Here is a 16,880-nt window from a genome sequence, read left to right as displayed (position 1 = left end):
TTCCAAAAGTTAATCTGTCTACCCGAAAAAGAGGCACAAATCGAGTCTGATTTCCCCTGAATGAATAGTGGAGCAGACACGTCTTCCAAAATTGATCTGTGTACCCAAAAAGAAGGCACATATCAAATCTAACTTATACTGAAGTTAAAATGAAACGGATTTCCCATGGAAAAAATGGCTTCCTTGGGATGAAAACTGGTGTCTTTAGTCTTTGTCCTACTTTTGTAGTACAACAGTAAACAAAGAGGGCAGTTGTAGACACCCGTTTTGTCCAGGAGTTTTTATCGTTTTTATTTTTATTATTATAATTATTAAATATTAATTTAATTTTATTATTTTATAGGTCATTATAAAGACCTAATTTAGGGTTTAAACCCAAGCCATGTTACAAGACCCAAGTACAAATAAAGCCTAAATTGATCCAAGATCAAGTCTGCTACCCAAATTGAAGTCGTTGACCCAATTTTGATGTTAAGGTTAGTCCACCATAACTCTCTAAAGTTGATACAACCACCACTAGCTCTGCCTCCTCACTCAATAGTCGACCCTATCTCATGATAGAATCTCCACATTGATACCAACTAACAACAAGGTCCCACCAGTAACCAACTTACTCATATGGCCCATCCAGAAGCCTCCCCTCATGCTTCCAGTTGGCCATGCATAACCGAAGGATTTCCATGATTCGTTGGGGTTTTTCACCAGCTCTTGGGGAAAATCACACGAGGGACATGCATAGAAGAAGAAAAAAGAAAAAACAGTGAAAAAAAAGTAATTTAGAGATTTCTTTTGGTAACAGAAATGAGGATATAAAAAAAGACAGAGAGATGTAATGGGGAGAGGTTTTTCCCCTATATTGGAGAATGAGAGTGAAAACAAATGGGATCTCTCCTATTTTTATTTTCAACATAAGCAATGTAAATGGTCTTTCCCCATTTTTTTTGGAGAGCATTCAAAGCTAGCAATGTAACAAGGGTCTTCCCCACCATTGTCGAAACAGTACAAAGAAGTTTTTTTTTATTTCTTTCGAGCAACATTAATACATTTCAATTTATATTTTTTACTTCATTAAAAAATAACACCAAACAAGCATTTTTATAACCAGAACAAAGAACCCAACAAACAAACAAGCATTCGAAACAAAGAAAAAAGGAAAGAGAGAGGAAGTTACCCATTCGGCCGAACCTATTTGCTGGTGAGGGGAGCCTCCGATGACGAATCCCAACGGTGAGAAGATACATCGTATCCCTGGGTACGTCATAGATCGACTTCGGCTTGATCCAACCGTGGAAGATGGAGATCGAAGCGTTAGAATCTGAGAGGTTCTCGACTTTTTCACAGTGTTGGAGACCGTTTCTTACGAAAATAAGCACGGATCTACACTCCCGGTGTGAAGTCGAGTTGAATGGTGTGATTTTGGTCTTAACAGTCACTAAGATAGCGGCTGGTGCGGCGGTTGACGGCGGCTGGTAAGATTCTTATTGTCGGAATCTGAAAACTAAAGGGAGAGCAATTGTTTTTTTAGAAGATATGTTTAAAATGGTTGAAATAAAAAATAAGGTATCTTATATAGTGAAATATATAGGGATTATTTGCTTTTATGCCCTCCCTAAAATGCTGTGTTTTTACAAAAATGACCCCTAGTTTTGTTCTTGTTTGTTTTATTTTGAATTGTTGTCCTAATTGCATGATTTTTCATTTTATTATTTTGTTCTTTAATTTCCTTATAAATTTAGGTATAATTCTTCTTTGATCTTTCTATAATTACTTTGATTTTACAGATTGGCCACATATATTTTTATTTGTGATTTGGACACACTGATTTTTTTTTTTTTTGGCCCACGTTTGGTGACTTTTAGGATTCATTGATTCTACCATTATCTTCTGTGCGTGTTATGTTTTAGTCCTAGGCATTAGTCAATTAAATTTTTGGTTTGTTTTTACATTTGACATGTTATTATGAAGCTTTTCATTTTAATCTTATGTGTGTCCGGGATTTATTCTATTTCCGGTGCTTGTAATTTTTCCGAGTTGCATTTTTAACCTCTAGCTTGAATATTTCATTTATTTGTTGTTTTACATCCGCCATTTTATTTTTAATAGATATGTTTTTAGTCCTTAATGACATTACTGTAATTACATAGGTATTCATTTGCAAGGATATTTTATGAATATTAAATTTTCTTAAAGAGTAAAATTATTTGATGTATGCATGAATGAAAATACGAGTGTATGATAATCACATATTCGAACCATTGTAGCACGTGTGCATGCATGTACATTTATTTTAAACATGTTTTAATCTCCATTTTAATTTAGTTATTTATGTTTATGATAATTTAAGTGTCTTTATTTAATCACTCTATAATTTAGCTTTAATAATCTAATATTTGTTGTTCTAAGCACTTTAGGGTGTGCATTTTCTTGGCCAAATTCAAATGTTGTTAATATGTTCGTAAAACCACATATATGATTGCAATTGTTTGTAAATATGTCATTGTTGTATGTTAAGTATGATATCTTCATGATCACCACTCAACTTACAATTACATAATTGGATTAAGGGTAATACCCTTTTAATTTAAAATTGTTTTGAATGGCTTGTCTTAACTTATTAGAGAACCGCTTTTGACGATTTTAAATTGAGATTGTATCCCAGCAGTGAAACCTAAAAATGATTCATCACTTAAAATTTGGGAACAAAAGAGAAAGAAATATTCGGTTATTTAAATTTTTTGAGAAAAGATTGTTAGAACTTATCTAAGGTATGATTTTGATGTTTTTAAATGATCGAATATTTTTCTTCTTTCTAAAAAGGCATGATAATTTTAATTTAATATTTTTGGATGCAATTGAATATTATAATGGAATTATAACATTTATTTATTTTTATTGGAGTAAGAATTGATTACCTCAAGTTATGAGGGGTTTATTTATTCTCGATAGGAAATAATTTTATATTATTATATTTCATTGTAAAATTCATATATTGTTGTTTGATGGGATCATGAACTTAATTAAACTCAAACTTGAAAATTTTATTGCAAAGAAATTAATTAATCGACTAGATACTGATTTATGGCGCTGTGGGAGTGCTAATCCTTCCCACGCGTAACTGACTCTCGAACTCAATTTTCTGGTGTGCAGACTATAAATTTGTCGTTTTAATTAAAAGTAATTTTTTATTTAAAATGACAACACGTTTTTGGGTGCCCAATCACACCCTAATCAAACATTGGTGGCAACTCCTCGAACCATACGTTTTTATTTTTAAAAGGAATCCCAAATTTTTTGAAACGAGAGATTTTTTAAAATTATTTTTTTAATTAAAAAATAATCAAGAGAGAGATAAATTAAAAAATGGTGTGGTTTTTAAAATCTCACATAAGAAAAAAATCATTTCGACAAATATAAGAGGATCGACGTGGGCTCATTCCCCGTACAAAACTCATTTATGTGGATCATTACTCGGTTGTGGGTGATTATTATGAGTGGTTCAAGATGAATGAGAAATTGTTCCTACTTTCTGAGGAAGCAAAAGGCGGGAGTATTCATTGACGTCGAAAAAGACGTCCACCGTCACAACATCATCGTCCCCCAACTCGTGGATGGAGAGCAGGCGTTTCCGGCTCGTCCTCATCTGCAGCACCGGATCCATCAAAACAACCGTCTATACCGATGTACATTCCGTAGCCATTTCATATGGCACTACAACTGTATCAAATGACACCGCAACCATTTCATATATCATTGTAACCAGGTCAGACATCACTGCTTCCATACCAAATGCCACCGCCGCCGTAGAGTTATATGACCTCTCATGGTGGATATTATAGTTTCATGCTTGCAGATCCAACTTGGGGTTTATATGTTGGTTATTTGACGGGTGAAGCTTCACCATATGCACAGACACCTCTTGTACAGTTTTTGCACTTATCGATGTCGGTCTTTTCACAGTTTTCTGTGAGATGTAGGATAGTCAGTCATACACCTCTAGGGTCTTTGTTCTATGGAGGTGATACTTCGTCATTCGTCTCTCATCAACAAAATGTATTTGCTCCTGATGATGATGATGAAGATGATAATAATAAGAGTGAGGAGTCAGAACAAGTTATACGAAGAATCCTCCTCGACATAGACAGTCACCGCCCTGCGGAACACATTCAAGACGTCGACATCGATAGAGTTGTTTACTTCATTTTTTTTTGTATACCATCAATTATAAATTTTTTATTTAATTATGGATTTCTTATATATTTTGTTTCTTAATTTTTTATTACTTAATTGTTCAAATTGTTTTTATTATTTAGTTCTTTTTAATTTTTTTGTTGTATCGTTTTCTTGTTTTTAGTTTGTTCAAATTGTTTTTTTATTTAATTTCTTTAGTTGCCAATTAATCGGTGATGCTCAAATGACATTAACTGAAAGTAAATGAAAATTAAATAACATAAACTTAGATTTCATAAACAACAATTACATCAAGCACAACATCAACAGCTACTTGATGACAAAAGAGATGGATATTTTTTCCTATTGTGTCCTAGGTTTCTACAATGTCCATATCTTTTGTTTTCTCTGGACGTCTCCCGAATATCCATATCACAACGAATTTGAGTGGATTTTGGACGACCTGGCTCCCTCAATAAGGACAGATCTGGTACAATCAGAAGCTAATTCTGAACCTCATCAGGGTCTTTCTCATTACCTATGGGGGAGCTTAAATTCATATATCTTAAACACTTCTTAAAGTTATATATGTGATCTAAAAACGTTAATAGTCTTGACGGGTATACGAGCAAGCTGCTATGACATTAGAGCATAGATACTTCAAAGCTTGAACAAACCCACAGTTGCACTATTTGTCTCATAGATTAACTCTGAACGAGTTAGCTTGAATCCCTTGAAGAGGTCACAACATCTCTGTGACACGAAATAATTCATGGGTTCTAGAGAAGCTTGTTACAGACATTCCATTTTATGCAAAAATTCTTTTTTGTAGATCTGTAACTAATCTTGGGTGATAGACATGACCATTTTGCATCCAAGTTTGAGCTTGTCCCCCGAGCTTAGCAAAAAGTGCTCCCAAATGAAAATATTTCGTTTTAACCAAAGTCGTTGCTGGTAAATGGTGTGCCCCCTTTAAGGTTGAATTGATGTCTCAGCCACCAAGTTGGTCGTTATATGTTCATATCGATATCCACCATCATATGCATTTGTCCAAATTTCATTTTTTATGAGGCTGATGTAATCGTATCCTTCCTCGTTCTTTCTTTGCAACTCTTGAAGCATGAACTCAAATGTTTCATATTCGTAACTTGAGCATTAAATGTAAAACTTACTAACTTTGTTTCCATAAAAAATGAAAAATGATTGAGAAATAAAAATAGCATTTTGGCATACCTATATGCACAAGTAATTGGTGCTCATCATTCTTTTTGAACCTTCCATAATAGTTAGCAGCAATGTGACGGATACAATACCGATGTTGGACATAGGGTATTTGCCACATTGGACCCAAAGAATCCATTACTGCTTTGATCCCAGCTCTGTGATCTGAAATGACAGATTTTTTCCCTCGTGATAACATGTAAGCCTAAGTTTCTGAGGAAAAAAGCCTAAGAATATGTATCTTCTCCTTCAACAATGGAAAAAGTAACTAGAAAAATGTTGCGATTATTATCTTGGACAACTTTCAATAGTAAAACTTGCTTGTATTTTCCATACAAGAATATCCCGTCAATTTGGACCACGGGCTTGTAGTATTTCACATCATTAATGTACTGTTGGTAAGTCCAAAAAAGCTGGTAGAATTGGCATCGACCGTGAAGCACTCGATCATTGTTGTATGCATGGCAAGTTTCGAAGTCGATAATTGTCCCAGGATTCAATCTGTGCACTACTATAAACCAACTTGGAAGTTCGTTGTAAGATGTCTCCCATTCTCTATAAAGTTTTTAATGGCATTCTAATTTGCCATCCATGCTTTATTGTATGAGACGGTATACCCATACTGCGATTGTATAGCTAAAATCAGCACCGCAATAGTTATATGGGAGTTTGCTTTTACCATGGGAATGATGGCTTGGCAGATAATGTCGGAGTCCAAGTTGGGATGATCCTGGTTGATCCCTCCAACACAGCATGTGTGAGGACCATTGTATATTGTTACTTCTCATATATTATTTTTCCTCTTTCTCTTCGATACGTGAACCATCCAATTGCATCCGTTATCACGTTGAACAAAGTGGAAGGCATACTTTTCGGTAGTAGAAGTTAGAACGGTCGACTCTAGACTAAACATAATTATGAATGTTGTATTTCTTAATTGCCATCATCGCTTCTTCTTTGCATAGAAACTTCATTCCTTTATATAACTCACCGTCATTAAATAATGAGTTATATATGTAGTCACCAACATTAAGCATATCCGTAAAATTTGGCCCGTACATTGCACCATAATCAGCTTCATTCATGTGTGTTGGAAGTATGGTGTGTATTGTATATATAGGAACTTCATCTACATCATCATTATCGGAGTTCATGTTGAACTGTGGTTATTCTAGCTGAATGAATAATTCAGTCTCAGAACTATCTGTACCTAGCTCACGAAGAAGTTCTTCTGGTGGAAATAAGGGTTCCTCTACGATGTCGACATTTAGGTCGAACAAGCTGGTTGTTGCATGCATTCCCCTTGAACTTGAAGGCATTTCGACATTGAGGTCGAAGAAGCTCCCAGTTGAATGCCTCCCCCTGTAGCTTGAAGGCATCGTGTCAAATGGGTATTGTATATATTGCTACATCGAGGGCATCTCTATATTCAAGTCAAAGAAATTGGCAAATGAATATCTTCCTCTTGAACTGGACGCGATGTTTCCATACATATTGTTTGTGGAGCCACCTCAGTACATATCGTAAGAAGTTGCTGATGAATGTCTCCCCATTGAACTTGATGGGATAGCACCATTATGTGGATTTCCCATTAACGAGTTAAAATCATTACATATTACTTGAGTTGGGCTATCAACTTGATCAGCTTGTTGGGCCAGCCCATAGTAGGAGCATAATGACATACCAAGAATCGCACGCACTTCAACAAATTTCGCATACATCTGTGTATCGACATCTAAATAATGATTTTGTGAATCAACCATCATAGAAACAACGTCATCGTTAGATAGTTCGAACATTGTATAAGTTAACGGAAATATTACGGTTGGAAATATGTACTGAAGTGAGGACAGTCTTCTAGTACTTCCAATATGAACCTTCCTTGAAATTTTCGTTATAAGCTCATCAAAAGTTATGTTTCTATTGAAGGATATTCTGACAGAATGATTTGATGTGAAGACGACGCCAGTTTCATCTTCCCAAAGTTCTCTGTCATAGTAAACAATAGCTGAAATACGCGTCATTCTAAGAATTTGAAAGATTGAGAGTCTTATATCTGCAAAAATAATAGTTAAAATACGCATAATTAAATAAATAGTATATGAATTAAAATATAAACTAATCAAAAAAAATTAAAAATTTTCACAACAATTTAAATAATATAATTTTATGTTGTTACCATATCGGCAAAAATGTCTTGAGGTATGATCACACTTTCCAATTTTACAACCTTAAAAATAATACAAAATAATTAGTACAATAAAAAATTTTCAAATAATTATATATAAAATAAATATAATAAAATAAAATAATTTTTCCTTACAATAAAAGTAGGAGTTGATGAAGCAAAAATAGAAGGAATTGATGTGGTGATGTTTGCATAAAGGGGATGTTATTGATAGGGGAGGGGAGGGTTTAAAGGCCGAGCTGCTCGGGTGGTACCAATAATAGAATGCACGAATGATGATTTGTGCCTTACGAACAGGTGTCAGAAACCCCAGAAAGGCGCGGATGGAGATCTACGCTTATCTTGACGTGGCGTCAGCTTGGATAAGGCGATCCACGCCTTTCATGACGTGACGCCAACTAGGACAGTCCGCGTCTTGTCAGAAAGGATGTTAAATCGATAAAATTAAAAGAAATGGTGCCTAATAGGTAATTATTACTTGTTAGGGTAATATTTTGGTAAAATCGCCCAAAAAATTAGTTTATTTTTTTAGATTTTAATTTATTGAATTTAATTTTAATAAAAAATTTAATCTAACATGAATTATCATAAAAAATTAAAAAATCAAATTTAATAAAAAATTAAAAGAGATAAATTAAATAAAATGAATATAAAGTTAATAAAAATATTATTAAATTTCTTTTAAAAAGAATTAGTGGCGTTAACTTTGATTTACAAAGAAAATATAAAAAAAAAAGTCAAACGAAAAGTTAACGACAAAACTCTATTAGTTTGTTAATTAATTTTTTATTACAAGTGTTTTAATCTGAATGGCGGGGCATTGGACAGGGGTATAGGAATTCTATTCATATTACTCACTTTCTATCTCTGACGAAAAGTTTTTGTTTAACAGTGATCCTTGCGTCAATCGTAACTCTCCATCCAAACAGAAAAAATAAACCATCAGCTATCGATCGACCCACGCAGTCTACTTATTTTAATCAATAAATATAATTTATAATTTTTTATAATTATAATAAGATTCTATCAAGAAAACAATTATAATAAGACAATTAAAAGAAGTTGGAGTTTCAATGGGACAAGAGTAATGATTAAGTTTAGGAATAAAATACATTTTCGGCATGACTGAAGCGGACCACATAAATGTAATTTGTCATTTTGCGGGCACACGTTGCTTCCTTGTATCTTCATCCATTGAAAAGTCATCCATTTCAACTTGCCATCCTCCTATAAATGCACCTTCACTCCCCCGCTTCCACCCCAACCAAAATACCTCTTCTATATTTTTTTTTCATCTCCAGTTTTTGGTTATGGAAACTAGCAGTGCACTTCAATACATCGAACAATATTTACTGGATGAATCTTCTCCGGTGGGATTGGGGAGTTTTTCAACTGAAAACCAATTGAGAAATGAATCGAAATCTGAGGTCTCCACCTCTCAATCTCAGTCTTTCTACTCTCAAACTTCCAGCTCTGGTTCCTGTATTACGGGATCCGGTTTTAGCTCCCTTGACGATGATGATTTCTTTAACTTCTCTCCCGAATTCCCAGGTTTCCAATTTGAATCGAAACCTCGATTTGTCGATCTCACGACGCCTAAGCCATTCTCTTCCAACGCCAATGCCTTTAACTTCGATGCAATATCTCAAGTTTCTGCTGTAAAACCTCCAGCTTCTTCGAAATCGGGTTCCAATTCTCAGAACCGAAAACCGTCCCTGAAAATCTCGTTACCGCATAAAGTGGAGTGGATTGATTTCGGTAAACCGGATTTAACTAAGGCGGAGCCGGAGAATTCAAATTCCGAAGAGAAAAGTAGGCATTACAGAGGAGTCCGAAAAAGGCCGTGGGGGAAGTTCGCAGCTGAGATCCGAGATCCTACCCGGAAGGGTGCACGGGTCTGGTTGGGAACCTTTGACACCGCCGTAGAAGCCGCTAAGGCTTACGACCGAGCAGCTTTCAAGCTACGCGGCTCCAAAGCGATAATTAACTTCCCTCTCGAAGCCGGGAGGTTGGACGTAACCGCCGTGAGAAAACGGATCAGAGACGACGACGGCGCCGGGGAAGAAAGTCAAGTCAAGAGCGTGAAGAGGGAAAACGATGACGACGCGAGAGATAACTTCGATGAGCCTTTGACACCGTCAAATTGGACGTCAGTTTTGGATTTGGACAATGAGACGAAGGGAATTTTTAACATGCCACTGTTATCGCCGTTGTCTACACATCCGGCGTTGGGCTTTCACCAACTTATGGTCATCTAAATAGTGACATGAGAATGTACATAAATGATCTTTATCATCAATACTTGTTTGAGTGGTTCATCTTAACTGCAATTTCCAAGCCTTATTAACCATTTTAGTAAGATAACATACCCAACAATAAATACCTCTCATTTTTCTAGTTCCGTTGGTAAATTTTATTTCACCACAAAATAAATCTCAAAACCACTCTAATTATGCACACAAGGATTAGCTATAATTGTATACATAAATCTCAAAAGTAACTCTAATTTACATACAAGGGTAATTACAATTATAAACAAATGACTCCACCAATTAGTAAATATAAAATAGTGGCGTATTGATAATGATGTCTGTTGATTTGTAAAAATTAAAGTAAATTCAAAATTTTCTTATATATATATATATATATATATATAATTGAATGTATTCGACATATACTATTGAAAGTATTATATATTTAAAGGAGGTTTGATATATTACTTTTAGGCTTAATAAAAAATTAAGCGAATATCGTTTTTCTTAAATAGGTGTGTAGTTTTTTTTCGATTCATCTAATTATATTAATGTTACAAACATTTCCATTTTAGGTGCCTGGATTGTATCGGCCGTTAAATTCTATCGTTAAAAGATATATCGCTTTCAAATAATTTTAAAAATTTTATTTAAAATTTTAAAAAAACTTAAAATTATATTTTAAAAATCCAAAATTTTTGAAAATCTTAAAAAAACCTCAAACTTTGAAAACCCTAAATCTAATCCCTATATCCACGTCGCTACCGCCCTTTACCATTGTCGCTGTCATCGACTGAACCTACCCTCGATCGCGTCTCCATCCGATGACCACCCACACGACAAACAACCATCAATGGCACGCTTTAAATCGATCGACAACGCAAATTTTGGAGAAATAATCGTGATATTTACGCGATCCGATGGCGCGAGCAACGACAAGGATGATGTCAGCCGAAAAGGGAGACGACGTCGGTAGCATCGATGGTGTCAACGGCATCGATCGTGATTGGGATTTGCGGTTAGGGACAAGGATTTGGGGTTGATTTTAGATTTTTTTAGGGATTTAAGCATTTTTCTAATTTTAGAAAAATTAGAGTTTTTTTTATAAATATATTAATATTTTAAGATTTTTAATCTAAATAAAATTTTTAAAACTTTCTAAAGGTGACATGCTTCATTTAATGACAAAATTTAACGGTGGTTAAGGCATGAACACGTAAAGTGATAACGTTTGTAACGTTAGACATCTAGATGAATCGGAAAAAAATAACACTTATTTTCCAATTAAGCCTTATTTTTATGTTGTTTTCTTTGAGGTTAGGAGAAAGGGACGTGCGCAGTGCAAGGAATGAAGCAGCAAAGGAGAGATTGAGACGTTTCAACTTTTAATTTGAAGATCCAACATCTGCAAGTGTATCGCTATTATTGACTCTAGGTTATGTATATTGCCCATCTCAACTTCAACTATTTTGAATTATTGTTTTTATATTAATATTCACTATATAGCAATTGAAATGAAAGAGCTAAGCCTGTGACTTGCTGGATCAACTCAAATGCTAGACTTCAAACAAGAGTTTCTATTTTGGGGCGAAATTTTGTGATGGGGAGGGTGAAAATTTGAAGTTTGAATAATGTTTTTTATAATTATTGTAGGGGTCACTTCTGTTACATTTTCTTATGATTTTGTCCGCTCAGCTTTCAATTGTTATGATTTGATCATTTATATTATTGATTAACGACAATTTGATCATTAAAACATTAACTTTTATAATATTAATGACGGGATACGTTAATAAAATGAATTAATTTCTCATTTGATCTCTATGATATTTTAACTGGTATAAAGAAATTCAGATTCCAGTGTCCAGTCTAAGATGTACATGCATCCGCGAGTGTGTGTTGGGAGCTGGAACTTGTTTGGGCTTGCATGTTGAGAGGTAAGCCCTTGATGTCTCTCGTGTTGAAGTTGGCCTGGTATGATTTCATCCGGCTAATATGGAGGGAGCCATAGTGAACATTGTACCATGGATTTGTGGTCCGGATTAAAGAGGTAGTTAAGCTTAGGTTGGCAAGCATAACAGTAAATAGGATGGGGGAATGATTGGAGGAGGATTTTTTTATTTTTGAGGTTATTGTTGTATATTTGTTGGTTTTCAGTTTTAGTGCAACACAAATTATTATTAATCAAGAAAAATATTGGAGATTAATTTTATCATTATACTTTTAAATAACGGTTATAACTATCGTCATTAATTTTCAGGGACGCCAGTCAGACAGGGCCCTTGGCCTCCAAAAATAGTAAATTATGTATTTAATCCTTTTAAAAGTATATTTTTAATATCTAAAATAATAATAACTTTATAATTTAATTCCAAAAACATTATAAAATCTTAAATCAATAAAATTATATCCGGACCCCTCGAAATTTTTAATTCAACTTTGACTTCGTAATTTTTTTCTTGCTTTGTCTTGGTTAACTTGAGTGTATCTTAGTCCTTATATAATGCTCCTTACAGTGTATTTAAATTCTTGATTCACATATTCTATTTGCATTCCCCTAGGAAGAAAAGCTCCTGGTCCATCTATATTTTAATTAAAAAATATTTTATAATTTGAAAGAGCAAAACTTGCATGTGCTTTATTTCGAAACAGAAAAAAGAAATGCAATGTAATTGGACTAATAAGCGGCTTTGAATTAAAGAAAATGAAGTCAACAGAAGATTATTCTTTTGTTGGTCAAAGATGATGACGCTATACAATGTAACTAGTATATATTACAAGGATGGATTTTTCAAATTTTAAACGAGAAAGTAATTATAAAATTTTAAGGGTTAAAATAAATTATTAATAAAAATTATAAAAAAATTTAAAATATGATATTTTAAATTTTTAAAGAATAATTGGTTCCGTTTCCCTTTTAATTCATTCTTAAATGTACGATATATTATAATAAAAAGATTTAGAAAAATAAATTTTAAGATATTATAATTTATATTTGGATACTTTTTTTTAAAAAAATTATTTTTTTTAAAATATTGTAAATATTAAATGCAATACATAATAATATTATCATAAAATTTAATAATATTATTATTTAACTATTACAATAATTATTCAACATTCTCATTAAAATATTGTTATAAAGTAAGATTTTTTTTAAATGGCCTTTTTTATTGTTGACTTAAGTAATTAAATAAAACAATCAATAATAATTATGATGTAAGATTTGTACCTAAAAAAATTATAAAGTAAGATTTAATGTTTAGTATTTAGAGTTAGGATTAGAATTTACTTTTTTTTTATTAAGTTAAGGTGATTACAAAGGAGTATATGTTCTAAATACTCTCAACTATTTGACAATGAACGCTCAATCACCCTAGTGCAGTCGTTGGTGCTCGAACTCGTGACCTCTAGGAACAACAACGATTCCTTTAACCAATAAAATGAATTGATTCGTGCAAGATTAGAATTCACTTATACTTTATAGTTTATGGTTTTTATAATTGGGATTAGAGCTTTAGGATTTTAAGACTCGGAACTCATAGTTTAAATTTGAATAAGTTTTAGAATTCAATATTTAAAGTTTGATATATTATATGTTATTGGTTTCTTATTTAGAGTTAAAAAGATAATTGCACAAATCAAAGTGTCATCTGTGGTAAATGAACTGTTATTATTCTTTGAGGATCAAGGTTCGAGTACCATAGATGCTAGGAATGTGAACGATCAATGTCGAAAGGTTAAGAGTTATCTTTAAATAAATATTATTACATACTTACCCTAGATATTAAAAAAATAATTATGATTTTTTTATTGAAATAAGGGTATTAACCGTAATTGGCAGGGAGTCATAGAAGTTGTTCAAAAGCGTAATCAATTGACACTAAAATTATGATTAATTTAATGTTGATACAAATGTATTATATTATTCATAACCCTCAACAAAAAGTAAAACATCAAAAATTAAAGCAAGTGCTTTAATTTAAATCTCAATAAGTCAATTAATTACAACAACAAAAGGAGGCTAAAATTATTTGAATGTAGGTGTCGAAATCCTCACGGGGTTTGTCATTTCATTACAACTAATTTGACTGTTTATGTTATTTTATTTTTTTGGCATTTGAATTCTGATTGCGTCTGTCAGATGTTATCTCCTCTTCTACTAAGTCTGCTGCGGATTTATTGGGGCCCTCATGTTTTGGACTTTATTTTATCTTTAGCGCTGAGTAATTGGCTGATAGTGGCTGCAGAAGGTGATGACGAGTATATGTATATTATATAGTAGTAAATTATATGAATGACCACTTAATTATAAGGTTGGTGTTAATATAATTATTATTTTTAATATATAATTATTTATCTATTTAATTGGTTCTAATATAACTCACATGTCGTTAACATTTAACGGAGTTCTTATGTGACAGTTAACAGAATTGATATAAATACATATTTGATTTTCAGTAATTGTACATACAATTAATTCGATCCTACTTTTAATATTTTTTAATAAATTAATCATTTAATCAAGAGGTAGCACGTATTAACATATGATCAACTCCTGATTGGAGGTTTCTTTTATAAATTTTAATTTGTTTAATTAAATTTATTTTTTTAATTAAATAGTGACAAATGTTACCTCCTGTTTAAATAGAAAAAAATTAGAGATAACTTGCATTTGAGGGTTTAAAACTAGGTCACTTGGTTGATTAAGTATTGTAATAAATTATATTTATTTTATAGTATTGTTAATGATAAAAATAAAAAATAAAATCATTTAAATGAGGATTCGAACCTAAACCATTTATAAAACATGAGAGCACTTAAATCAATTAAACAAATATAAAGTTTTTATAATTAAATAGATTATATATATATTAAAAGCCATATTTAATACAACGTTTAAAATTTAAAGAAAATTTATTATTTTTATATTTTAATATTAAATTACTTGTTCATATTAAATTTATTAATTTTATATTTCTCATTTAAATTCAATATTTTTTTCATATTTATATTTCTAAAAATAAATTACTTGTTCATATTAAATTTATTATTTTTATATTTCTAATTTAAATTCAATATTTTTTTCATATTTATATTTCTAAAAATAAATATAAAAAGATGTATAAATAATAGTGAACTTAGTTTACAAATAAAAAAAAATAATAAATTTAAATTTAAATTTTAAACCTTGCATTAAATACGGTTTATAATACATATAATTTATTTAATTATAAAAAAATTATATTTGCTTGACTATTTAGGTGCTCTTATATTTTATAATTGGTCTAGGTTTGAATCCTCACTTGAATGATTTTATTTCTCTATTTTTCTATCATTAATAATATTATAAGATAAATATAGTTTGTTGCAATGCAAGTTATCTTTGATTTATATATCAGAAGGTGACATGTGTCACTATTTGATTGGATAAAAAATAAATATAATTAAATAAATTAAATGTTAATTGCTACGTAAGCACTTCTGTTAAATGCTAACGACGGGCAGTTATATTGGAATCAATCAAATAGTTAAATAGTCATATTGACTCCATTTTGAAAATGATGGTCATAATTGGGTGATCATTCATATAGTTTACCCATATATTAATAAAAATATAAAAAAATTAAAGATTAAAGAGAAATCGAAAAAAAATAGGTAAAAGGGTAACTTTTTCCCCTGTAGTAGATCCAATTTATCACTTTCGTCCCTATCATATTTTCGCATCAATTTAGCCTTCGAAGTTGTTCAATTACATCATTCTATAACTCTACCCAACTTAAAACCCTAAATTACAACCCTTAAACCCTAAACCATAACCATATTACCTCTACACTAACTTAGGGTTTTAAGTTAGGGAAAGGGTATAGAATGATACAATTAAATAATTTTGAGGTTAAATTGATGCGAAAATACGATATAGGTGAAAGTGATAAATTAAGTTTATTACAGAGACAAAAGTGACCATTAAGCCAAAAAAATAAAATATAGAAAACTAATCTTACTATTATATTTTAAATAATAGATAATTTCTTTAATCAAAAAAATAATACTAATAGATAATTTCTTTTAAACGTCATAATCCATACATGTCATGTCATATTTGTATAGCACTTCATTTATAAAATTGAAAACGTAAATAGTATAGCATTGAGGACTTCAATATAATACATGCATCAAACTAGAAAATTAACATTAAAAATAAATACTTTAACTTATTTTTATATTAAATAAATATATTTTTTGTGTACACAATATTTAAACATAAAATGATGATATATCGATAAAAATTAAATGGAATCAAAACTTCATGCATACAATTATGCAAAATCAAATTTCTTAAATAACAGTTTTAATATTTATCAATGCGGTATGTTATGTTATTTTTATATATAATATATTTATTTCAAATAAATATCAAATTATAATATATAACAACTATAGCATAAAAATTCAAAAAATTAAATTAACTCACTTATACGAACTAATTATTTCCGTATACTAACAGAATCATGAATCGACAGTGTGTTGAGCTGGTGAAGCAAATTTGTAGTGGGGCAAGGCAAGGGAAACCCAAAGCCCAACCCATCAGCTCTCTTGAGTTGCTGCATAAAGCTCCCTGGACCCTGAGGCCTTGAGCACTCAACTTTCACAATCATTTTAGACTCACACCACTGCCATTTCCAAAACCAAGTGTACGTAAAACTACACCCGAAGATGCTTTGATAGAAGAACCTCGTCTCTAGTAAGAAAGTACAGAATAAGTTCAAAATTTCTGGGGAACTTTTTCTTCAAGATGCATGTTATTATTTAAAACACCGAAAGAATCTTGTGTATTCCTTTGAAATAACCATGAGTTACTTCCTTTGCTTTTCTTTTACAAGTGAAATGATCATATGGAATGCTCTTTAGTTTGCAGGTAACTATACTCGATTCTCAGTGTTGGAAGCTGCAATGGACACGGACAAAACAACCGATGCTCTTGAAGCCATTAACAAGGTGATTGTTGATCTAGTAAATATTTTTTTTTCTTTTTCCCCTCTGGTTTTAAT

At 31.7% G+C, this 16,880-nt stretch overlaps 1 protein-coding gene and 1 pseudogene across 1 annotated transcript; both read left to right on the top strand.

Annotated features, from left to right (window-relative positions):
- Window positions 1-8,852: 8,852 nt before the first annotated feature.
- LOC120114299 (ethylene-responsive transcription factor 5-like) lies at window positions 8,853-9,900 on the top strand. The gene has a single exon (XM_039135259.1). The coding sequence runs from the start codon at window positions 8,887-8,889 to the stop codon at window positions 9,832-9,834; it is 948 nt and encodes a 315-aa protein (XP_038991190.1). The 5' UTR covers window positions 8,853-8,886; the 3' UTR covers window positions 9,835-9,900.
- An 848-nt stretch (window positions 9,901-10,748) lies between these two features.
- Window positions 10,749-16,880, top strand: part of LOC120114226 — a 30,215-nt pseudogene continuing 24,083 nt past the window's right edge.

Source organism: Hibiscus syriacus, unplaced genomic scaffold, assembly GCF_006381635.1.
Source record: "Hibiscus syriacus cultivar Baekdansim isolate YM2019G1 unplaced genomic scaffold, ASM638163v2 tig00110221_pilon, whole genome shotgun sequence".
NCBI lineage: Eukaryota > Viridiplantae > Streptophyta > Magnoliopsida > Malvales > Malvaceae > Hibiscus > Hibiscus syriacus.
Note: the sequence above shows the minus strand (reverse complement) of the source record. Positions and strands in the feature narration are given on the sequence as shown.